At 44.1% G+C, this 26,225-nt stretch overlaps 1 protein-coding gene across 4 annotated transcripts in view; it reads left to right on the top strand.

The window, feature by feature from the left end:
* The first annotated feature begins 4,101 nt into the window (after window positions 1-4,101).
* Window positions 4,102-26,225, top strand: part of LOC144696777 (DENN domain-containing protein 5B-like) — a 294,878-nt gene continuing 272,754 nt past the window's right edge. For 2 of the 4 annotated variants that reach the window (XM_078568498.1, XM_078568496.1), the window contains exon 1: window positions 4,102-4,477. In XM_078568498.1, coding sequence (XP_078424624.1) covers window positions 4,381-4,477 — 97 coding nt within the window. In that variant the 5' untranslated portion in view covers window positions 4,102-4,380. The remainder of the gene's footprint in view (window positions 4,478-26,225) is intronic. The other 2 variants (XM_078568499.1, XM_078568497.1) reach the window with 1 other exon arrangement.

Genomic DNA, 26,225 nt, shown 5'->3' with positions numbered 1-26,225 from the left:
AGACCCAACATACAGAGGTAATCAGTACAACAGAAGCCATGAGCCTTGAAACAAATGTGCAATCCAGCTCATCTGTACTTTCTAGCAAACACTTGATCTCGGAACATCTCCAATGAATGGTGAGCCCACTCCACCATTCAATGGGATTATGGCTGATCTTCTATCTCAACACCACTTTCCTGCACGATCCCTTATCCTTTGATGTTTTTACTATGTAGAAATCTATTGATCCCAGTCTTGCACATACTCAATGACTGAGCCTCCACAACCCTCTGGGGCAGAGAATTCCCAAGATTCACCACCCTCTGAGTGAAGAAATTCCTCCTCATCTCAGTCCTAAATGGCCTACCCCTTATTCTGAAACTGTATCCCCTGGTTCTAGACCCCACAGCCAGGAAACATGCTTCCTGCATCTACCCTGTCGAGCCCTGTAACAATTTTGCATATTTGAATGAGACTTTTGTACTTTTGAAGTGTAGTTACCGTTGTGATGTAGGAAACGTGACAGCCAATTTGTGCACAGCAAGCTCCCACAAAAGCAATGTGACAGTGGCTAGATAATCTGTTTTTAATGATTTTGGTTGAAAGATTGGTTGTTCTTCTTCCAATCATGCCAGGGCAGACATGGCCTTGGTTTAATGTTTCATCCAAAAAATGGCACCTCCAATAAAGCAGCACTCTCTCCGTACTACACTGGAGTGTCAACCCAGATTTTGTGCTCAATTTTCTGGTTCATGGTGATGAACCCATGACCATCAAGCTCAGAAGTGAGATACCAACTGAGCCATGACTGGCATGCATGTTGTTTAAGGTTTCACTTATCCCACAAATCTCTTGCTTTGAGACTGTGCAGAAACCAATCTGTTCTCAGTAACAGCAGCATCCAATAGTGTCAAGTCTATAGATGCAATGCTTATTGGCAGGCTGGGAAACCCTTTGCATGGAGAGCTCCCTCAGTGACACAGCATGTGTGCCTAAAACTGGCTCTACCACTCCTCCTCTCTCAAAGATGTTGGCACTTGCAGGGGTTTGGTTCCACAGGGCAGGTCTTGTATATCTTGCCCTAGTAACCATCCTTCAGCTATGAGCCCAATAAAGTGAGTATCAGGAGGCTAATCAGCCAGAGGGGGCACCACAGCTTAGGATGATTCCCAAGGATCCCACATGTATACTTTCCAGCATTGGTCACTGGGCAGTGATTCGGAATGGAACCCTCTCTGATTCACCCTCCACCCCCACCCTTCTCCATGCCTCCTCCACCCTGCGCAACCCAGGAGTGCATCCAGCTAACTCAGCACATACTCTGCTGTGGGTATTGAGAACAGAGTGTGAGGAATGCAATGTCTTCAATCCCTCGTCACCACGATATGGCCCACGTCATTCTCAGACACTAATTACATAGGAATAAGATTCCCTTTTTAATTCTACGTTATTTTATATTTCACCAATTCCTTTTCCCTAAACTATCCAACTCACCAGCCTCGTTGAGATAATTGATGGATTAGGGCCTGCCTCTTAAAGGGAGAGTCATCTGCAGATGTCTATCTCTGTGATTTTTCCCTTCTTCTCAACAGGGGAGTGCTTGACATTTCCCAACAATGGATGTTTGCAATCAGTATTGGGAGTTTGGGAGAGTAGGAAAAGGCCAGAATCAATGCCCCATAGCTGATATTATTGTTAGCTTTCAGTGGGAGGTAAAAAAAAATCCTGTGGCACAACTGGAAAAGTGGGGTTGAATAGCTAGTCCAACATTGACCCCTAACGCCACCAAAAACAGATTAATCAGTCATTTAGCTGATTAATCGGTGCTGTATCTGCCTACATAACCACAATGACTACACTTCACAAGTACTTCCTTGGCTGTGAATCATTTGGAATGTCCTGAGGATGTGAAAGGTGCTATACAAATGCAAGATCCTCATTACATGCTGGTGCTTGAACATGTTATATCTCCAATATCCAGTCTATGTTTAATGTTGCTGAAACATGTCTGTTTCCTACCTAGTGGTTGTATCAATGTTCTACGTGCCAAAGGGACCCACTGTTTTTGACACTTCAACAACCATTTGCAATCAGAATATTGCTTTGAAAAGCTAATCTCTCTCTTTCTTTTACTGCATGTTGCAGGCCTGATTACAAAACTTGACACTCATAATGGTACACATGAACTCAAGTCAAATATCTTTCAGCAGAGTGATGCACAAGGCGAGAACCTGAGTCGCAAGAATAAGTTAGTCACACTCATTAAAGACAAAAGAAGAAACAAAATAGCACCGGACAGGGTTCACAAATACCAAATGCCCAGACAAGTTTTGCTCAGTGTACTCAAGGACACACTGAATATTCAGGTCGGGCAGTTCATCGTTTATGAAGCTATAAATGTCACAGACCTAGCCACACTTAGTCCAATGTGCTTTAAAGAGAATAACATGTTAAACGGACTGAAAAAGTGATGTTGAATCATAAAGAAAGAAAAGCTTGCATTTAAAGTGCATCTTCCACAACCTCAGTATGTCCCAAAACACTTTGCAGCTAACACTTTTTGAAATATAGCCACTGTTGTACTGTAGGAAATGTGGCAGCCAATTTCTGGACAGCAAGTTCCCACAAACAACCATGAGATAATGGCCAGATAACCTGTTTGGCTGAGGGATAAATATTTGTTAGGATACTGGGGAAACTCCACTACTGTTCTCCAAAACTAGTATCATGGGGTCTGTTACATCTACCTGAGGTAGTAGGCAGGACCTCCTCAAAACAGCAGTGGAGTGTCAGACTAGGACATGTGGTTAAGTCTTTGTAGTGAGATTCAAACTCACAACCTCTGATTCTGAGGTGAGAATGCTACCACTGAGCCACAGCTGATACACAGTCCAGAGTTAGAATATGATCTGACCCATGACAATAGTTTAAAGCAGACTGCAACTGACTCATAACAAAGGGAGTCTCGCTTTCCATCACATTCGAGTCAGTATGGGTCTTCACACTTAATTTACTCTAAACACATTTAATGCCCATGCAAAGGTGAAAATACTTCACACCAATGCTAACCTTTGCACCCTTGTGTTCAAATCCTTTCTTGTCCCTCTCTATCTCTGTGCTCCCATTAGCTGTACCCCCCTCCCCACCCCCGTGAGTTTGCCGTCCCTCCAGTCAGCAACTTCAGCCTCTTCCCTTCCCTTTGCCCCACCATTGGTGACTCTGACACAAGTTGCCTAGGCCCCATCCTCTGGAATTTCCTCCCCAACCCCTCCACCACTTCACCTCCTCCTTAACCCCCAACCTCTTTGACCCTTTGCCATCCGTCTCAGATTCCTCTGTTTATTTCTCTTTGAGGAGGTTTTCTCTGTTAAAGGTACTAAATAAATGCAAGTTTCCATTGCAGTGAGAATACTATTAGCTACGAGTCCCAAAGTAAAAGATTAAAAAATGCAAGAAGCGGAAATCTGAAATCGCAACAGGCAATTTACACACAGCAAGGCCTCAGAAACAGCAAATCAATAAGAAGATATTCCATGTCTTTTCTGATGTTGGTTGAGGGTTAAATATTGTCCCCTGATAGTGCAGCAGTCCGGCACAGTATTGTACCTGGAGTGTCAGTCTGGATTTTGGCCTTAAGTCTCTGAAGTGGGGCTCTAACCCATGCCCACCTGACTCAGGGGTGAACACAGTATTGCCAGCTCTGTGGGTTTGGGTGAATTCCTGAAGGTTTTCATTACACCACAGCCTGCCTCCAACATCTCTTCACCCCAGTCTATCCTCACCACCCCATGCATGCAACTGGAAATTTCTCGACCATGTTTTATTCTCAAATCCAATATTATCACACCCTAAAAAAACACATTTGTTCAAAACAAATGTTGGAAAAATTAAGTTCCCCTGTGATTTTTTTTTCAGGGGTCAGGGTGCCCTGAAGCAAATCTTCAATCCCTGTGGACTCTAGGGCAATCCTGGAAAGTTGGCAACCCTCAGTGAGGGTGAACCACGGCTGAAACCTAATATATTTTAATACGCAGTGAATTTTTAAAAAAAACAAAGGCAGAGAGGCTGGTTTGAAAGTGGCGCCCGCAGTGCGTCAGTGTGGGGTTATCGAGCAGAGAGGGAGGGAGAGAGGAGAGGAGAGGATACAGTGTAGAGTCAGACTGAGCCGGGAGAGTGAGAGCAGAGCTCAGGGCAGCATTACAGCAACAGACAGGAGCACACAGGGACCGGGGCACAGCAGCTCCGTCAGGATACAGTCCAGCCGAGGGCAGAGAAAAGCACTGGAACTCGCTTCCCTTCCCTAGGAGGGGAGCTTCTGCCATGGGCAAGGCGGAGAGAGAATGAGCCGAGCGGAGCTCACCCCCAGCGCCCAGCAGCAGCAGCAGAGACGCCGCTAACATGACCAGCTCCAGCTCGGGATCCTGCCGCTTCGCCGACTACTTCGTGCTGGCCGGGATCGACACGGACAGCGGGCTGGAACCCGACGAGCTCTCGGGTAAGGGGAGCTGGGGCTGGGGCTGGGGAGGGGAGCGAGCGATCAGCCTCACGCAAGCGGTGCCAATGGGGCTGGACTGTAATGTGCCCGGGGAGAGGTATTGCAATGATTGTAAACATTCACAGGGGTGAGGGTAAATTGAAATAGAGTTGGGGTTAAATATAGAGCTGTTTGTTCGTGTCAGTGTTGACCCTTCTGTTGTAGGATTCAGGCAGAATGATTCACCCTTGGATAAATATGTGTTATGCTTCTGTATAATTTGGGTTACTTGCAGTTGGCCCAATTCATTTAACCCCTTCCCCCCCCACCCTGCTCTCCCATCTTCTCCAACACTCCCCTTCTCTCTCCTTTCCCAGTTATCTTTCATTGGGGTACAGTTTCACATATATTGCCAACCTTCCTTTTAGGTACCCTTGCCAAAGTGGCTGCTCTGAATACATGAGCTTGAGGTGGTGTTGGTCATTGGGCTGTTTGACCAAGGAGGGCATCGTGATAGAGTCCTAATCTCATCCTGCCTCACTGACTGCAGTGATGTGATTTCCACCAATTGAGGAGGGGGGGAAATCATTTCCCATCAGGAATCCAAAACCCCTCTTGACTCTGATTTATGTGTGTCCTCCCCGGCCCCCCGCCCCGGTTACCTATGTGTGTGAATGCCTTGCTCTGGCTAAGGTCAGGGTATTGAGTGAGGGATGCACTGAGCAGAGGACATTCTTACTGGTTGTTGGTTCCACAGGGAATGCATTCTCAAGCCCACTGGTTAGCAGTGACTGAACAACTCTTGTTTTATTGCATGGAATTTTCACCTGTGTTTTAAGGATTGAATTCTTCAGTTCAGCTATGTTTTTTTCTTGAGAGGCACAAGTTGATAGCCGTGCTGATGTATGACTAAGGAATTGTACTAATTGGATAAAAACAGTAGTTCCTGCAGCATTAGCTGCAGTATAGGAACAGACTGGCTGTTTCTGCCAAGTTACTGTTCTGTCCTGAGATAAATCCAAATCTGCTGTGAGGCTCAAACAAGCAGAAATCCTGGAAGGTCCCTCGGATCGAACAGTCCAGAAATGCACTGCATTTCCATTGAGAGGAGTAGGGGCATCTCTTGGACTTAACTGCACTTTCTGACAAGTAAAATGCTTTGCTGAGTAAACTTGTTTATGGTTTATATTGTACAGTTTATGTTGGGAGATGGGTTTAGAACGGTTTGGTGGGAGAGGGAGTGTCCTTGGTCAAGTGGATTTCAAGCCTTTAATAAATGATGTTGTCTCCGTAGTTTTGTCTTGGTTCAACGTTTTAAAAAAACAGATGTGTGCAATGTTCAGGCAGATGTGGTAACGAAAATATTGAAAATAAACTATCATGAAATCCTGGCTTAGTTGGAGACAATGTCTCCTCTGCATCAGAAGGTTGTGGGTCCAAATCTCACTCCAGAGACTTTGAGTACATAATTAGGCTGACGCTACAATGCAGTCTTGGGGAAGTGCTGCACTATTGGAAGTGCTAGTTTTTAGACAAGATGTTAAGCTGAGACTTCGTTTGCTGTCTCGGGTGATTGTAAAAGATTCCATAGCACTGTTCAAAGATAGCAGTGGAATTATCCCCAGTGTTTTGCCTGGTAGTTATTCCTTAATGAACATCACTTAAAATAGATCATCAGGTCCAATACCTCACTGCTGTTTGTTGGAACTTACTGTGTGCAAATTGGCTGCTGCATTTCCACATGACAACAGTGACTACTCTTCAAAAGTATTTTGTTGGCTTTAAAACACTTTGGAACATCCTGTGATCCCAAAGCAGTGTACACACAAAGCGAGTCTTTTTCTTTTTACTATGTTCACCAAGCCCTTCTAAATTTGATTGTACAGGACACAGTTAACGAAAGGATTATACAGTTAACAGTTAACTGTTATTTATAACACACAACAGACTCGAGCTAAGTGGCCCACTCCTGTTCGTCATTTCCTAATAAGCTTCGGAAAGGTTGGAGTTATTGAAATGGATACCCATTGCATTGTGTCACACTAAATCACTGTTGCAATGATTAGCCCCACATTTCCAAACTTAAACATGACATTACCTCAGATCCCCAACAATTCAGTGAGTGAGTGAGCTCTATTACTAGGAACCTTCTAGACTGAGATAAAAGCAAAAATATTGCGGATGCTGGAAATCTGAAACAAAAATAGAAAATGCTGGAAAAACTCAGCAGGTCTGACAGCATCTGTGGAGAGAGAAAAAAGAAGTTTTTTGTAAAAGAAACCAGCATTTTCTATTTTTGTTTCAACCTCCTAGACTGGCCTGTGCAGAGTTGGCAGAAGTTGGCTGGCTGGCAGTGAGTGGCATTGTAACTGGCCAGGGCTTCACTCTTGATGGCTATTGGGCAATTCTTACTGGAAAGTGCCTGATTAAAGGATGTAGGATAAGCACAGAATTGGGTGAAGTTGCAATGCCCCTCATGACTGAATGGATTGCCAGCAGTCATGTGTTAGCCAAGAAGATTGAGGTACTAAGATAAGATATCAGAGAGGAGGTAACAGTCCGTGGAGCTGTAGTGCAGCAAGCATCAATGCCAAGGGGAAGAGAGAAAATTGTCTCAAAATGCTCTCAGTGCTCTGACTCACACACAACAGTATTAAGCAGTTGCAAATAAGCTGTGATGTACAAATACCAAACTCCTAAGTTAAATCATCTGGTGTGCTACAGGTTATAACTAATTAGGTTTAGTTTTACTTCAGACACTGACAAATACAGAGATTGTGTTATACATGTTCATTGTATTTTCAGTCATACCAGGATGCTCTTTTCCCTTAATGTTGCTGCATTGAACCATGTGATATAGATGCTGAATTAACCAACTTGGAATGTCAAGCTGAATATCCTCTACTCTGTCTCAGCTCAAACTCAACCACTTGGATGAAACAACCTACAATCAGCAGCGTTACACAATGATGGTTCAAAATGACAGTGGGTTTCCTTAGAGGTGCAGACCACTCCTGCAATGCAAAAATGATGCACATTATCTGAATTAATAAAGGATCCCTCTGGTGATGGATGGAGTGCAGTGCCTGCCTTGCCAGGGCTATTAAGTATTTGCATTTTATAGCTCAAATCATTAACACTGGGTGGTTAAGTTAAGCAACTGAGGAATTTCATTGCAATCCCTCTGGCCTAATGCATGCAATTTCCTCCCATTCTGGAGCTGAATAATAATTTTGTTATGCCCTGATTATTGGATTGATGGTATTCAGATTCAGCAACTCTGAATTGTGTAGCTTGTGGGACAATTAGTTATTTAAATGCTGGTTGACTGTGATGAATAATGGCAATGCTGATGTTGCGTTGATGTGGCAGCCTTCAGGGTTTTAAAGAATGGAGGTTGGAATTGTTTATTAACAGAAAATAGCTTATTGCCTTAAATAGAACCACTAAGGTCTACTCTTAGTTTGAAGTCCAAGTTAGTGAATGATAGGTGAGCACTTTTTAGTTTTCAGTCATTGAAACTATTTTTTGTTTCAGGCGTATTAACATGCGTTCAGCAAAAGCAGAGTTATTCTCCCCAGGGTTCTGGCAAACATTTCTCTCTCGAACAACATCACTAAAACAGATTTGCTGGTTGTTATCCCATTACTGTTTGGACAATCCTGTTGTGCACAAACAGTTTCCCTACATTAAACTTCAGAAAAAAAATGTCATTGGCTGTCTTGGGACTTTGGGATATGCTGAGGTCATGAAAGACATTATATATTGGTACTGGTATATGTTGCTTGTCTGCTGCTTTTAGAGACTAATGTATTTTGGTCATTCCATACAGTCTCACTGTCACAATGACCCTTGGGGTAGATCAGTGTGCAATGTGTGCAGGGGCTGTTACTGAGTGCACCAGGAAGAGGAGCTAGATTTCAAAGGGTTTCTTGTAGGTTAGCACTGGGGGTGGGGCTGGATATGATTTGTGTTGGACAGGGCTATTTTTGTAATGTGAAACTTGGCGCCTTTTACAAGCAAATTTGTTGCATTTTTCTATACAAAACATTTGCACGGTGACACTTGATTTGCTTATACCCTCAATTCTCCAGGGAACAGACCTTTTTATACTCCCACCACCTCCCCCCTTTCAAAGAAACAACAGCCGGAGCACAAATCTTTAAATTGTTCTCCAGTTTCATACTGAGTCTAACTGATCTTTTCTGTTTGCTGTGTAGGGGGTGGATTAATAAGCATCCCAGCTTGCAAATTCTGAGTGTGCCGCTCAACACCTGGAATCATGCTTGTGGGAATCTCCCAGTTGTATTGTCTTTCAAATATTGACGTTGTGAATCCTTCCAAATTGCGCTGGAACTTGAAACTCTCCGTAACTGATTATCTTTCATGTTTTCACTGAGGAGTCTTATTCATCATTGCCCGATAACCTTTCTGCTTTGGTCTTTTTTGACTGGGCTTGCTCTTATTTCCCAATGCTGTGAACCCAGCGCCAACTGCATCTACAACTCAAACAGCGAACCTTGTCCTAGTCATCAGCCACGGCCACAGTGAGAAGGCAGTTGAGAGGTTTGGGACAGATTTCTCACGAAAGCTGGTTGTTGGGTGGATGGGTGGGGGTGGGAGTGGGGGTGTGTGACTCTGGGTGGGGGGTGTGACTCATTTGCCGTCATGCAACATATGTTGCCTATCCCTTAGTGGGCAGTACTAAGTCCCCCGCCCAGCAAAGTGAACTTAAAAGGCTTAAAGGGTTAAATTATGAGGAATTGTTACATTAATTTGGTTTGTATTTCCTTGAGTTTGGATAGAAGGTTGAGGAGGTGATCTAATCAAGGTGTTTAAAATATTAAATGGATTTAATAGGGAAGATAAACTGTTTCCTCTGGAAATCCAGAGCAAGGGGTCATAATCTTCAAATTAAAGCCAGGCCACTTAATAATAATAATTTTGTGATAATGGTGTTCAGATGCAGCAACTCAGGAAGCACTTTTTCACTCAAATGGTAGGAGAAAGCTGCAGCTCTCATTCCCCTCCCTAAAAAGACGTGGAGGCTGGGAACCGATTGAAAATTTCCGAACCGAGATTTTTGAGGGTTGCAGAACCAAAGTGGGCAGGTGGAGCTAAAACGCACTTCAGCTTCGATTGGCTGATTGAATGGCAGAACAGGTAAAAGAGGCTGAGTGAGCACACTCTCTTCCCATTCAGAACTAGGTGAGATGCAATGAAATGTCTCTGCTCACAACATTGTGTTACGGCTCCAGTACATTACTCTTGTGTTGAGAAGGGGTTTAAATAAAACACAACTGGTGGTGAAATGGTGTTTATTACTCAAAACATTTTGAACACATTCTCTATATTTCCTTTTCCCGGCGGTGCTTTCTTTGGCCTTTTTGGTCATACAGTCTGGTGCAGAGATTTCTCCACAGTCACTATCAAAGGCAGTTTATGATTGTCAGCAGGGAATGTGGGATTTGAGCCTGCCCAGTTGACTGCATTTATTATTTCCCCATTCCATCAGTTGCTGGCTATCACAAAAGGTTGGCATGCTGCCAGCTGCTGATTTCCTCTAACTCGGGCACAGATTGTTTCTACTGTTGCATTGTCAGGACTGTGCTCACTGTTGAATATTCTGGCAGGATGTCAGCTGTGGCTCAGCTGGAAGCACTCCCGTCCCTGAGTCTGAAAGTCGGGGTTCAGTTTCCACTCCAGAGACCCGAGCACAAAATCTAGGCATGTGCGACAGTGCAGCCCCAAGGGAGGGCTGCACTGTTGGAGGTGCAGCTTCTTTGGATGGGATGTTAAACCGAGGCTCCTGTCTGCCAGTTGAGTCGGCCCTCAAGGGGAAGACGGTGGCGTAGTGGTAATGTCGCTGGACTGGTAATCCGGAGATCCAGGGTTCTGGGTACACGGGTTCAAATCACATCACGACAGTTGCTGGAATTTAAATTCAGTTAATAAATCTGGAATATAAAGCTAGTGTCCATAACGGTGACCATGAAACTATCATCATCAATTGTTTAAAAACCCATCTGGTTCACTAATGTCCTTTAGGGAAGGAAATCTGCCATCCTTACCTGGTCTGGCCTACATGTGACTCCAGATCCACAGCAATGTGGTTGACTCCTAACTGCCCTCTGAAATGGCCTAGTAATCCACTCGGTTCAAGGGTAATTAGGGATGGGCAACAAATGCCAGTGACACCCACGTCCTGTGGAAGAGTAAAAAAAAGGTTTGACGTAAAAGATCCCATGGCACTACTTGAAGTTCAACAGTGTTATTCTCAGTGTCCTGGCTTATAATTTATCCCTCAACCAACACCTAAAAGAGGTGATCTGGTTGTTTATCTCACTCTTGTTTGTGGGAGCTTGCTGTGCATAAATTGGCTGCTGTGTTTCCTCCATTACAACTGTGACTACACTTCAAAAACAATTAATTGACTGTAAAACTCTTTGGAACGTTATGAAGTCATGGCGCTATATAAATGCAACTTTATTTTTTTATATACTAGGAAAGTGAATGTCAGAATCATTCTTTGAGTCTCTAGCCCCTGTCCTGGAGCAGCGATGCAAGACATTTCATGTACACTGGTGAACTTAACTCCTGCATGACTGAATTATCACTGAAATTTCAGTAAAGCTAAATGGCGGCTTTATCGAACTTGTGCATTACATTCACGTGAACTTTCAACAGTCAAACAATCTCAGGTTCTAGCAGTCCACAATTGGATTTTTAAGAATTAATCCTTGGGTATATGCTTGCAGCTGGCATTACCGTCCATCACTAATTGCCCTTGAGAAAGTGGTGTTGAGCTGCTTGGGGATCCCAAACCGAACATCAGTGATCAGGTTATTGATGTGTAAGTGCCGCTTGGTAGCACTGTCGATGACAACTTTTGTTAGTTTGTTAACGATTGAGAGTAGACTGAAGTTGGGGGGTGGGTAATTGGCCAGATAGGATTTGTCTTCCTTTCTGTCAACAGGATATAGCTGGGCAATCTTTCACATTGTTGGGTAGATGCCAGTGTAGAAGCCATACCAGAACAACTCGGCTAGAGACACGGCCAGTTCTGGAGTACGTGTCTTCAACCATTGATAGTGTTGGGGCCCATAGCCTTTGTGGTGTCCAATGCGCTCCAGCGTTTCTTTATCAGGTGGAGTGAATTGAATAGGTCAAAGACTGGCATCTGTGATGGTGGAGAACTCAGGGCGAGGCTGAGATGGATCATTCACACGGTGCTCCTGGCTGGAGACAGTTTTAAATGCTTCAGTCTTATCTTTTACACAGATGTGCTGGGCTCTTTGATCATTGAAATGGGGATTCTCATGGAGCCTCCAGTTAGTTGTTTAATTGCCCACCATGATTCATGATTGGATGTGCCAGAGCTTTGCTTGGTCTGTTTGGTTGTGGGATTGTATAGCTCTGTTTATTGCATGCTGCTTTCACTGTTTAGCATGCAAGTAGTCTTGTGTTGTAGTTTGGCATCTAATGTTCAGGTATGCCAGGTGCTACTCCTGGCATGCTGTCCTCCGCTCTTCACTGAACCAAGGGTTCATCCCTTGGCTTGATGGTAATGGTAGAGTGAGGAATATACTAAACCGTGAAGTTATAGATTGTAGTGGAATAAGATTCTGCTACTGCTAATGACCACAGCACCTCAGTGCTAGCCTCACACAACATGATGGATGATGCCCTTGGTGGGAAGATGGGACTTGTCTCCACAGGGCTTGTGCTGTGGTCACTCCTACCAGTACTGTCATGGACAGATGCACATGCAATAGGTAAATTGGTGAAGATGAGATGGAATGAGTTTATCCCTTGTGTTGACTCTCTGAGATGCTACTGAGCCACTCTTGATTGGGGACTCCGTGTCCATTACCCCCAGAGTATGTTCTATGCCCTTGCTATCCTCTTCTAAGTGGTGTTCAGCATGGAGGAGCACTGATTCATTAGCTGAGGGAGGCTGTTGATGGTAACCAGCAGGGATTAAAGGGCCAGTGATTACACGGAAGCTAATTGACGAAGCGACAGAGAGCAGAGTAATGGTGAACAGTTCTTTATCAGACTAGGGGGAAGTATATAGTGGTGTTTCACAGGGGGTTAGTGTTGGGACTACTGCCATTTTTGATATAGAATAGGAACATAGGAAATAAGAGCAAGAGTAGGCAATTTGGCCCCTCTACCAATCAGCTAGATCACAGTTGATCTGCTTCAATGCCATTTTCCCACACTATTCCCATATCTGATGATGTCTTTACTATCTAGAAAACTATCGATTTCTGACACAAACATACTCAATGACTGAGTCTCTCCAGTCCTCTGGGGTAGATAGTCCAAAGATTTAGCATCCTCTGAGTGAAGAAATTCCTCCTCATCTCAGCCCTAAGAGATAATGACCTGGACTGGGTTCACAGGGCATAGTTTCAAAGTTTGCAGAAAGACATAGAACTGGAAAATGTGGTACATGGTGAGGAGGATAGTAACAGACTCCAGGGAAACATTGACAGTCTGGTGAAGTGGGAAGACACACTCTCATTGAAATTAACACAGAGAAGCGTACTGTGATTTATATTGGTGGGAAGGCTGAGGCAAGACAATATAAACTAAATAGTACCTATTAAAATATGAGCATACAAGCTAGGAGCAGAAGTAGGCCATTTGGCCCTTCAAGCCTGCTTCGCCATTCAATAAGATTTGACTGTAACCACCTATTTATTAAGAATCTATCTAGTTCTGCCTTGAAAACATTCAAAGACTCTGTTTCCATTGCCTATTGAGGAAGAGAGTTCCGAAGACTCATGACCCTCTGAGAGAATAAATTTTTTCTCATCTCTGTCTTAAACAGTGACCACTAGTTCTAGATTCTCCACATCCACCCTGTCAAGACCCCTCAGGACCTTATATGTTTCAATCAAGTTGCCTCTTACTCTTCTGAACTCCAGTGGATACAAGCTTAGCCTGTCCAATCTTTCCTCATAAAACAACCCTCCCATTCCTCGTATTAGTCTAGTAAACCTTCTCTGAACTGCCTTTAACGCATTTTCATCCTTCCTTCAATAAGGAGACCAATACTGTATACAATATTCCAGATGTGGTCTCACCAGTGTCCTGTACAACTGGAGCATAACCTCCCTATTTTTGTATTCAACTGCCTTCACAATAAACATCAACATTCAATTAGCTTTCCTAATTACTTGCTGTACCTGCATACTAACCTTTTGTGATTCACAGACTAGGACACCCAGATCCCTCTGAATCTCAGAGCTCTGCAATTTCTCACCATTTAGATAATAAGCTCCTTTTTTATCCCTCCTGCCAAAATGGACAATTTCACATTTGCCCCTGTTACACTCTGTTTGCCAGATCTTTGCTCACTCACTTAACCTATCTATGTCACTTTGTCTATGTCCTTGTGTTCTCTTCACAATTTACTTTCCTACCTACCTTTGTGTCATGAAAGGGAGTACAGGAACAGAATGTCCTGGCGGGAGGGGGGTAGAGTGGGGTGGGGATGGTGCAGCAGTATGAATGCACAGAAATATTTGAAGGTGGCAGGACATGTTTAGATAGCTATTAAAAAGGCATATGAACCCTTGGTTTTATAAATAGAGACATAGAGTAAAAAAGCAAAAAAGCTATGCTAACCCTTTATACAACACTGGTTAGGCCTCGGATGGAGTTTTGTGTTTAATTCTGGGCAAGGCCTTAGAAAGGGTGCAGAAGAGGTTTCCTAGAATGGTACCAGGGTGAGGGACTTCACTTATATGGAGAGTCTAGTGAAGCTAGGGTTTCTCTACTTAAAGCAGAGAAGGCAACGGAAAGATTTTCAAATCATGAAGGGTTTTGACAAAGTAATTACACAATTTCCAGTGGCAGAAGGGCCATTAATTATGGATGCAAATTTAAAATAATTGGTAATAGGAATAAAGGCTCCATGTGGTGGGGTGGGGGGGAGATGTGGAATTATGCAGTGAGTTGTTGTGACTTGGAACGCACTGTCTGAAAGGGTGGTAGAAGCAGACTCAGTAACAATTTCCAAAAGGGAACTAGACAAATGTTTGAAGGGGGAATGTTTGTAGGGTTATGGGGAAAGGGCGGGGGGAGGTGAGACGAATTGGATAGCGCTTTCAAAGAGCTGGCTCAGGCATGAGGAGCAAAACAGAAACATGCACAATATTCGCTAATGATCGCTGGAGGTGATAGGTCGAATGAGGGTGTCACAATTCAGTGACGCCAAGTTTCATTAGTAAATTGGCTGCACTCTGCTCTGCACTAAAAACCCGAGAAAAGGAGATTATAGCTTTGTTACTAAGCTCCCAGTAAAATGTAAATATAGATCAAAGAATTCTCTTTGCAGTTAAAGTGCGGAGCACTAAAATGTGGAGCTGTATACTTCTAGCTAACGTCTTTCTCAACGTCGGTTGTAATGGGAGGGAACACATCCAAATCAAAGACCCAGACAGCATAGAAGGAGGCCAGTTAGCAAAGGAATTCCTCAACTTCTTAAGTGTCTAATTTCCTTTACAGTGGGAGTTTTGAAAAGATAACGAGTGTGATTTTATTTAATGCAGGCTGGTGTTTGAGCGGTATAAAACTTGGGTGAAACACTGGTATGTAGAGGTCAGCAATTGGTGCTAGAGCTAACTTGAAGTGATAAATTAAGTGCTTTGCAGATTTAAGCTTGATTTTTCTTCCTCCCAGACCATGTGAGTAGCAATACGCTAAATAAACTTTGTGACTTTGTAGGGATTGTATTTTTATGCAAGTCAGTAATTCTATGTAGTGGGGTGAATGGGATGTGGTCTGTGTGTTGTGGTTTGTTGTGCTTTATATGCATGGAGCTGTTTCTGTAAACTGTTTCAGGATGTAGAATTAACTTATGCTATTTTATACATGGGAGTTTGACTGAATATTAATGCTTGTATCAAAACACTTCAGTCCATCTGCAGGGCAAGAGAACAGAGAATAGCTTAGTGCTGCTCAATAAACTTTCACCTCCTGTTGTTTCACTAAAGAATGGAGCTTGACAGCAGCTCTGCGGAAATCTAGGGCTCTCCAGCAATCTATCAAACGCAGGCATTCAAGCTAAGACTGGGGCTTCTGATCATTCAAAACTGTCATGTCTGTAACACGCATAGATGCATTGCACAAACTAACATCTGTGTGTGTGTTTGCCTGCACTGACCAAATGGCATTCAAACACCACCTGAGCTCAAAGGTCGGTCTTCAGCAGTGAACAAGGGTTGTTAAGTAGTAAATCCTTACTGGGCTTGCTGAAGTAGCGCAAGTGAGTTTTGCCCAGACATACTAGCGTTTTATCAACTTGGGGCTGTAATATAGCATGGCTGACTCAGCCTTATCAGTGTAATGGCTAGATCAGGGTTCCCTGTTTGCCCTCCTCCCCCCTTTTATTTACGTAAGAGGGAAAGTGACAGAGCTTGCCATAAAGCAAAGGTTTACGACTACTTCACTATGAAGGATCTGCTTTTTGTCGACTGATAGGTTCAATAGAAGCTAACATTGGGCTCCAGTGTAGTACTGGAGTACTAAGTACTCCAGTGTAGTACTAAGGGTGTGCTGCACAGTTTGAGGTGCCATCCTTCAGACGAAATGTTAAACTGAGCCCCTGTACGATCTCTCAGGTGGATATAAAAGATTCTGTGGCATTATTTCCAAGGCAAGCAGGGAGGTTCTGCAAGTGCCCTGGTCAATATTTATCCCTAAACTAACATCACTAAAACATATTATTTGATTGTTATCACACTGCTGCTTGTGGAACTTGCTGTGTGAAAATTGGCATTTCTTATACTACAACAGTGTCAACACTTCTAAAATATTTCGTCGGCTGCAAAGCACTTTGGGACATTCTGAGGTCATGAAAGGCACTATATAAATGCAAGGTATTTCTACTATGTCTCCAATATGCCTCCATTTTGATGCTTGTTCAGTGGTTTTCATAGGACCCTCAGTGATTTTCCAGTTCTTGTTATGGAGCTGCTGGACATTCACACTTTGATTAGTTTAGACAGGGAATCAAGTCTAGTTTGTCATTTGAAAAGCATATGTATGGTCCATGAGCTGGACGGAATGTCTGGGGTGTATCAGTCATATTAATCTGACTGTTGAAACCACCAGTCTCATGGCTGCAGGATCCCTAACTTCAGAATGGCGAGCCATAAATAATTCCTACAGGGGAAAAAAACAACTTGCATTTATATAACCCCTTTAATGTTGTAAAAGGCACTTAAAAAAAGAGGGGCGTGTTTTGATTTTCTTGAATATTCCATATCTGTTGGGGTTTCGGAAGCAGAACAGAGAAAAAAAAACTATGATTGCCTTGATTCTATCTGGCTCTGTAATCCATAAATCTCAGATTCACCTGAAACCTTTTGAAAGTTGGATGCAGCTCTGAAGCATTTGCCTAGTGGCATTGGCTTATCACAGTGTAGGCTGCGATATGTCTACTCAATACTCGCTATCTACCCCTTCATAGAGCTTATGTAGAGCAGGTTTATTCAGAGATATGTGTTTTGTTATTTTTATTTTGAAGCAAGATTCTTTGTCTGTGATGCTGTCACAGGGAGAGAGCTTATCCCCTGAGGTCATTAAGTGCATGACTGATCCTGGTTTTATTGCCAGATAGCCAAGAGCAACTGCTCCAGAGTGGATGACACTGGTTATTCAATGGCAGTCTCCTATTTATGCCTGTATTCTACTCTTTTAATTCAGAAGGACAGACAGTGTAACCATGTTGGGTGGGGTGGGGTCTGTGAATGGACTGTCACACCCCTCACCCCCAAAGTTTTTGGTATGGGTTATGTCCCCATCTCTCTTCCTTTCAGCCATTGGACCCTACACTTTGCTATCCCCTCTCTTAACCTCTCTTACTCTCCATTACTGTCCTCCATTTAACATGCTAAAACCTACCTCTGCTATCAAATTTTTGGTCCCCTCTCCTAATATCATCATCTTTGGCCTAGAGGCAAGTTGTTTCTAATAACATTCCTGTGAAGCACCTTGGAATGCTTTACTGTGATAACGACACTATATAAATGCATGTTGTTGTTCTCATACATACCATCTACAAGGCACAAGTCGGCTTTGATGGAATACTCTCCACTTGCCTGGATGAGCGCAGCTCCAACAACACTCAAGAAGCCTGACACCATCCAGGACAAAGCAGCCTGCTTGATTGGCACCCCATCCACAAACATTCACTCCCTCCACCACCGACACATAGTAGCAGTAGTGTGTACCATCTACAAGATGCACTGTAGCGACACACCAAGGCTCCTTCAACAGCACCTTCCAAAATCACGATCTCTACCACCTAGAAGGACAAGGGTGGCAGATGCATGGGAACACCACCACCTGGAAGTTCCCCTCCAACCCCTCACCATCCTGACTTGGAAATATATCGCTGTTCCTTCACTGTCGCTGGGTCAAAATCCTGGAACTCCCTTCCTAACAGCACTGTCCCTAACACCATAGGGACTGGAGCGGTTCAAGAAGGCAGCTCACCACCACCTTCTCAAGGGCAATTAGGGATGGGCAATAAATGTTTCCCTAGTCATTGATGCTCATATCCCATGAAAGAATGAAAAAAAGGCCTTTTGATTCTTTCATGGAGCATATTGTCCTTCATGCTGGTTAGTAACATACCCTTATTGTTGGCTTGGATTTCTTATAACAATAGAGATATTTAGACACGGTGCTTCATACTATAGCTTCTCTTAACCAGGTGCCACTGACTTATGCCAGCTCCTTTTTCTTGTTTTGGTTGAACACTGCATACCCTGGACTATTAGAGTAACTTCCATCCTTTGGATTTAACCTTGTTTCTGATATTCCTGCCACACCTTTGTCCCCTAAAGCCACAACAGTTCTTATTTCTAGTCTTCAAGTATATACATCATATTATAGGTTTTCCATCTCTTCGGTTCCCTGATGCCTGCATATTCCTGGTCTCTGTTCTCCGCGGGTTTTGAAGTGTAATTTGTCAGAGGGGCACTTGTAGGCCATAAAGCCTCCTCGTAGGCATTCCTAGTGAGTCTGGGTGATTGAAGCCAAGTTGAAGAATCCCTCGTTGCTGTTTGATTCAAATTCCAAGAGCCCAGCTTTTGCGCTGCTAAATCCCGCTCCCTTAAGCTGCTTGCCCATGAGAAATTGGATTTACAAGTCAGCCACTGAGATAAGGGACCTGGGACAAATAGTGGAAATGATTGGAAACTGGCTCTTGGCTGCCAACATCTTGGAATCCGGACTAAGCAGATTTATAAAAGTCATGCAATAATGGTGCTGCTTTGTGTAAACTTGAGGTTTCACCCCTTGATCTGAGCCTAGACAATGGCAGGGGTGATACATCACAGTTGGCCTCAGTGCCTGTGTTCAGAACAGTCTGATCTTGCCTGCTCTCTGGAAGTCCTTGCCAGAGGTACACGTATGTGGAAATTGGATGAGGGCTTGACTGAGATTGGAGTCTCTCAGCCAGATAGCTTGGGGATCATTGGCAGCCAATGCATTTCACTCATGAAAAAGAAAATAGCTAGCTCGGCAGTGTGGGGCATTACCCCCGATAAAGGTCCAGGGAGGAGAAGGAAGAAAAGGGTGGGGGTGGCATTTGAATTGAAGACAAAGATTAAAAAGAATTAAATAAAGGCAGATATGTTAAGAAACCGTATTTTAAAATGGAACCGAAGAATCCAGTAACCAAGCGTTTTAATTTAGACTTGGGACGGTGTCCTGGCTTAAAGGAGGGTTGCTGTAAGCCTCGTTCCATCCTCTTAAATGTTCTGTCCTTATGCCGTGCATGGATTAGGCAGCCTCTGTCTGCGGCTGCAGTTTGAAATAAAGAGCTGTTCTCATCAGATGAATAGGCCACAGATGGTGCCAGGGAAAATGACATTCAGGTGTGGGTTGGGTTAAAGAGGAGCACTGAGCAAAGATGCCTGGAGCAACGCTCAGTGACCATGGCGCTGTAATATGTGCTGTACCAGGTTCCCAGAAGTGAAAAGAGATGTGGACATTACAGTAGTTACCTCTTAGAAAAGGGACTTTGATCAAGAATCTTAAGTTGAAATTTTAACCTGTAATTCACTTCCAGATACTGACTTGCAAATTATTTCCAGTGCTTTTTTAAAAGTATTGTTTTTGAGTATTTGCTCTCCCTTCTCTTTTCTGCTGATATTGATTGGATTTACCTTTGAGAGCTTTTAAGGAGTAATTATTATTGCTGTGGCCAATTTTCAAAGCGTGCTTCTTGTGAGTGTAAATAGGGAGACCTGCATTTAGATAGCACCTTTCAAGAGCTCAGAATGTCCCAAAGTGCTTTACAGCCAATGAATTACTGAAGTATGGTGACTGCTGTAATGTAGGAAATGCAGCAGCCAATTTATGTGCATCAAGATCTCTCAGAGAGCAATGTGATGATGAGCAGAGAGGGCCAGAGCTGGAGAAGTTGGGAATAGGGACACACTTTCTCGCTGGTGTAGAGTTGGATGATTCACACGGTGAGCTTCCTTTGTACACCTCCTGATGAGCTGATGAAAATGGTGTTATCAAAGATTCGGGACCCTGTTGACTGACTGAGTCACCTTTAGTGAAGGGTTGGGGAGAAAGTGGAGGGTAGTAGTGAATAAGGGGGAGGAAAAACACCAAGAGTGCCTTATGTTCTTTTCACCTGGAGGCTGGGGACTCTGAGGCATCCAGACCTGAGAGGGAAAGGGTGCAGCACATTCTTCAGTTCACCTCATGGGGGTTCATAGGTTACAGACTCATTCTAGTTCCTTTTAAGGCTGGCAAGCACAGGGCCACTACACATAACTTCCAGGTTAACTAGGCAGTCATTGTCTTTCACGGTAATGTGTTAACGTAACCTAGACTGAGTGATTTTTTTAACAGTGCGGTGTGGAAGATTTTGAATGTACACTTTTTGGGGAGATTTCTCAGAATATTTAACGTTTGCATCTGTCAGAAGCTGGTCTGAATAATCTTTTACGAAGTAGGCACTCCCAAACTAATAAATAATGCACTTGATGGGTTTGTTTTCCTGAGTGTGGCAAAAATGCAGCGTATTAGACTCAAACTGAACATGGTTCAATATTGCAGCCTGCCCAATCTTGCTGAATGTGTCACAAGTATTCACCCCTCCTGCTTAGGCTACAAGCTCACTTCAATCAGAAATCATCCTTGAAAGCATAAGTGAATTTTCTCTTGAGGAGAGAGGGTTGTGCCTTGCTTTCTGTAATGTTATAAACTATAAACAAGAGGCAACAAGCATTTTTTCCCTCGGAAGTGATTCCGTATCACACTGATTAGCGGCAAACAGCTAACAAAGCTCATTGTATGTACTCACAGAGTGATGGATATTTACAGTTCAAAAGGAGGCCATTCAGCCTATCATGTCTATGCTGGCTCTATATTGGACCAATGCAAAACTAATTTCACTTCCCTACGTTTTTCTTTCCATCATATATTTATCCAACTTTCCCTCAATAGGTGGAATTGTTTCTGCCTCAGCTACTCCCTGTGGCAAAGTATTCAGTATTCCAAGAACCCTGTGTGTGAAGAAACTCTTTTTCAACCTCTCTCTGCATTCTTGGTGACAATGTCGAACTCTAAACTTCGCCGTCCCTGACCCACCAAACAAAGGAACCTGTATTAAAACTTTGCATAATTTTAAGGACCGCTATTGAATTTCCTCCTCGCTTTCTCTAATGGATATATTCCCATTGCCTCAAGAAATTGTCCCCTTATCTCACATATATGATTAGAAATTTCCTACAAAGTTGCTATTTGGGGAATGAAAGTCGATATTGTGAAAGTTGATCTTGCTGTAGGGAGCATAATCCCACTCTCCTGCTGACTTTTTTTGATCAGAAAGTGTGGCAGTCTTGCACCTTATAGACAGGTGTATCCTGTACCGTATTTCTTGCAAAGTGTGGCCTGTCTTTCTGCGTTCAACAATTTCATTAACAAAGCTGCCCCACGGGTGGACAACTGTTTGGATGGTTTGTCAAATGAGCTCCTGCCCCCAACCGCTCCACCCCCGACACCCCCGTCACCTGACACATTCGCTACCTTCACGCACCAATCAGAAAGTGACAGGCTCCTCATAACCCGATTGGATGATCCTTGTCTGTCAGTCAAACAGCCTGATTTCTGCCATCTCCAATGTTTCTGCAGCTAATAAACAAAAACGTTCAAAAAACGTTGAAAGGAATGCACACTTTATTTTTGATTCCTGTAGGAGTTTTCTTCCAGCATAGCCTGCGAGATTAATCTTCCCCAGAGATTCTGGAATGATCCTGGAGAGTTGTTACCGCCACAGCCCAGGAGAGAGGAGAAAATGTTAACGCAGCCAGTTTTTATGATCTAGGACAGTGGTCTCCACTATTTTTTAAGCAAGGGCCACTTTAGCACAAAACCTGTAATTTGAGAGCCACATCGACTAATGTAATAGAGGCCAGTGCCTGATTGGCTCCTGCTTGCGATAGCACAAAGGAAGAAAGTACATTAATCGGAAAGCAGAATACATTCTTCTTTCTGGGGGAATGTAGTGGACCGACTTGGCCGGTGCCTCAGTGCTAGGGTGAGGGATTTACCTGCAGAATGTGCTTCTCTCTCCCAGTGAGCTGGTGGTGTGCTCCTATACACCACATCCGACTGTGATGGTGGCTGTCCCTTCAATACATCCAGTAGCCAACTGCATCGAAATGCCAGGTGGCGCCTCCCCGGGTGGAGGTCGCTGTCAGGATCGGCTCACTCCTGAAGGAGCCGGCCCATTTCCTGGATACAAATGGGTCTCTCCCACACACCTCACTCACTCACTCACTCACACACTCTCTCTCTCCCTCTCTCTCACACACACACACACACACACACACACTCACTCTTCACACACACACACACCCACTCTCACAACCTGGGGCTCAGTGGCTCACTCCTGAACCTCGCAGCCAGCCTCCTTCCCGAGGCCATAGACCTCACAGCCAGCCTCTCCTCCATGGCACTATGGCACTCCTCCCCGCCTCACTCTGCTCTCCAGGCCCTGGGTTGGTGGTGCCGGAACTCTGCTCCACCTGTCAGGGAGCCACACATAGTGTCGACGGGAGCTGTCACTGGCTGGTGGGCCTTGCACTGATGAACACTGATCTAGGATGCACTGCTGGAAAGGGCTGTGGAAGCAGGTTCACTGATCTAGGATGCACTGCTGGGAAGGGCTGTGGAAGCAGGCTCACTGATCTAGGATGCACTGCTGGAAAGGGCTGTGGAAGCAGGTTCACTGATCTAGGATGCACTGCTGGGAAGGGCTGTGGAAGCAGGCTCACTGATCTAGGATGCACTGCTGGAAAGGGCTATGGAAGCAGGTTCACTGATCTAGGATGCACTGCTGGGAAGGGCTGTGGAAGCAGGTTCACTGGGAACTTTCAAACGGGAGTTGAATATATCCTTGAAAAGTAACGGTTTGTAGGGTTACAGGGAAGTGCAGGGCTGTGGGACTAATTGGATAACTGTTTGAAAGAGCTGGCACAGCCATGATGGGCTGAATGGCCTCCTTCTGTCCTATATTGTTCTATAATTCTATTATGTAAGAGACTAAAGTGACTCTAGTCTTCAAGGTGGAGAGGAATAGAGGAATTCCAGAGGCTTGACAGCTGAAGGAATGGCTGCTAACTGTGGGCAAAAGTCCAGAGTCGTTTGTGTAGTCTACAGAGATAGGGAGGAAGAGAGGCCACAAACAGATTTAAACGTGAGGATTAGAAATTTAGAATTGGAACATTGCCAAGACTGGAACTCAATGAGGGTCGATGAGTTTATGGGTGATGGGTGAATGGAATGTGGTGTAGAGTAAGGTACAAGTTCCCAGCGTTTTGGATGCATACATAAGAGAGAAAGGCCGCTTTAATCAGTATGGACAGTAAAAGATATTGTCTGTTCCTTTTTCACTGGCTTGTATAGGTTGAATGTAGAAATCAGTGTGACTAAAATAGATTCAGTCTAAGTCGAAATCTAGCAGGAATTTACCGTCACTGATTCTGCTGTGAAATCCTGTGGATATTATGCGATACTGTGGTTTTTTTTCTCGTTCTTTGCTAGGTGACAGATGGCTTACCTATCCAAAGTTTACAGGAGGAAGAAGATTTCAGTGAGGGCTCTGCTGGGCCAGACTGACGACTCTCTCTCCTGGGTCCCTCATTTTTAAAAAATTTTTTTTTATTGTTACAAATAGCTTTTATTACATGATGGCCAGCAGATTTTTGGGCTTTGTGTGTCTACTGGAGGAGCGGTGATTCCTCCTCTACGCTGGCTCTGAAATTGTCACAAGGATTGTCGGGCAGTCCTTCAGCCAGGCCTCTGTGACACTTGGGACTTGCAAGCCTCTTTGTGTGAGATATAATGCAATGTTTGTTGGGGTCGGCGATTACTATGGTGGACTTTCATCACCACTGAGACCAATTTCCTGCTGTCAGACAATAGAACCCAAATTCTGTGTGCGTGTGTGTGTGTGTTGATAGCATATGCATTTTAATTGCATCTAGTCAAGCAAAGTACTTTTCTCAAAGCTTGGTCAGTGTTGCACAGCAAGTTCCAACAAAACAGCGATGTGATATTGTTTGAGGGATAAATATAGTCCAGGGCAGTGAAAGAACTCCCCTGCTCCTCTTCAAAATGGAGCCAGGGATCGGAGAGACTGGCAGACTCTTGGTCTGCAGCAGTCCTTCAGTGTGCCACTGGAGTGGCAGCCTAGATTGTGGGCTCAAGTCTCTGAACTCCCAATGGAACTTGAACTCATGACCTTCTGACTCAGAAATGAGAGTGCGACTCACTGAGCCACAGCTCACCCTGGAATTATCACGAAGCCTTCTTTATCTCTGATTCCTATGAGCACATCTTTGTCAATAGCAATTGGCTATAGGGTCATAACAGAGATCTCTCTCTTCCAGTGAGGCTCTTGTCGTATTCATTCTTGGGGGGGTGGGTGTTGTCAAAGCTGGCATTTATTGTCCATCGCAGTTGCTCTGGACAATTGAGTGGCTAGCTAGGCCATTTTAGACATTGGTATGGGACTGGAGTCACATATAAGCCAGTTCAGGGAAGGACAGCAAATTCCCTTTGGAAAGGACATTAGTGCACTAGATGGGTTTTTACAACAATCTGTCGGCTTCATGGCAATTTTTCATTGAATGATCAGTTTAATTTAAAGCTGGGTTCAAATTCTCAAACTGCCATGGTGGGATTTGAACTCCAGTTACCTGGATTACTAGTCCAGTAACATAACCACGGCATTCCTGTGCTCATCTGTTGGTTGGATCAGAGTTAACACAAGATTGATTTCAATTTGGCAGTGCCCTGACTCAGCCCAGATACTCCAATTGATGGACGATTATTGGCTAGGCTGCCTCGTGATGTAGCTGAACAAGTAACCTTACAGTTGTCAAGTGATATGGGTAGGCTCCCAATGAGATGGCTTCCGATTTTGTCGTTGAAATATGTCTGGAATTTCTCCAGTGAGCGAGGGAATGTCTGGCAGCTCTTAGCTTTCACAGTTGCACTAATCTAACGCACAACAGAGCAGTTGGCTTCAGTATTGACGGGATTAGGTTTTCCAAGACTGGCTTAACGTCATGAGTAACTGAAAGCACTTTTGTCTCTGTTGTACTTCCGCGCAACCATTTTTCGGTTGTTGAGGCCTGTAAACAGGCCTCTTCTCTTTCAAATGACTGTAAAGGGGTGAAAAAAAAAGGAAAACTTTTTCACAGAGCGAGTCGTTGGGGTCTGGAATGCCCTGACTGAGAGTGTGGTGAGGCTGGTTCAATCGAGGTATTCAAAAGGGAATTAAGCTGTGATCTGAAAGGGAAGAATGTGCAGGGTTACGGGGAGAAGGCAGGGGAATGGCACTATATGAATTGCTCTTTTGGAGAGCCAGTGCAGACATGGTGAGCTGACTTCTGTGCTGTAACAGTCCTGTGATTCGGTGAAGTGGCAACAATATTGGTGAGATGTGACTGCTGAAACTACAGTGCCTGCCTGGTTGTTATACAAAAGAAAGGCCTGCGCATATCAGATTGCACAGCAGAGCCGAACCTGGCCCTAAACATCAACGTGTGGTTAGTACATAATCTCCCTGACCTTGGTGAATAAAGAAAAGTAGTTGCTGCAGTTCAAACAAGATTCACGCATCTATCCCAATTTAGTCAATACAGACACACAACTGGAACTCCTGACCTTCCTCCATAACCTCAAGGCTGTTGAAAGTCAAGCTTTTGTCAGCTAATCAACACTTCATGTTGCTGTTTGTGGGAGCTTGCTGTGTGCAAATTACACGATAATGGTGACTCCTCCTTCAAAAGTACCTCATCAGTTGTAAAGTGCTTTAGGATGTCCTGAGGTGGTGAAAGGCTCTATATAATTCCAAGTTGCTTTTCTCTATTTATCGTCTCCTTGGTCCGATGTCTTGGCTGATGATCTATACTGTGAACTCTCACCCTTCACCTTGGCTCCTCAACAATAATATTTCAGTCATTTGGGTCCTCACAGTTCACTCACGGAGGCAGGGAAGACATTTTCTTCCACCCCTCCCCCCCCACCCTTACTTTTAGTCTAATTCCAATGTAATGTTGCACACACACACTGCATCAAACAGAGTCCTCTCTGCCCTATAAAGGTTATAAGTCAGTGAAGTGGGCCCTTTGTTTTTCTGCAACCACAAGCTGAAGATATAGATAATTCGGCCTGTTTTGGCAGGCCTATGGCTGAGCAAGGCCACATGAAA

Source organism: Cetorhinus maximus, chromosome 22 (genome assembly GCF_964194155.1).
Source record: "Cetorhinus maximus chromosome 22, sCetMax3.hap1.1, whole genome shotgun sequence".
NCBI lineage: Eukaryota > Metazoa > Chordata > Chondrichthyes > Lamniformes > Cetorhinidae > Cetorhinus > Cetorhinus maximus.
Note: the sequence above shows the minus strand (reverse complement) of the source record. Positions and strands in the feature narration are given on the sequence as shown.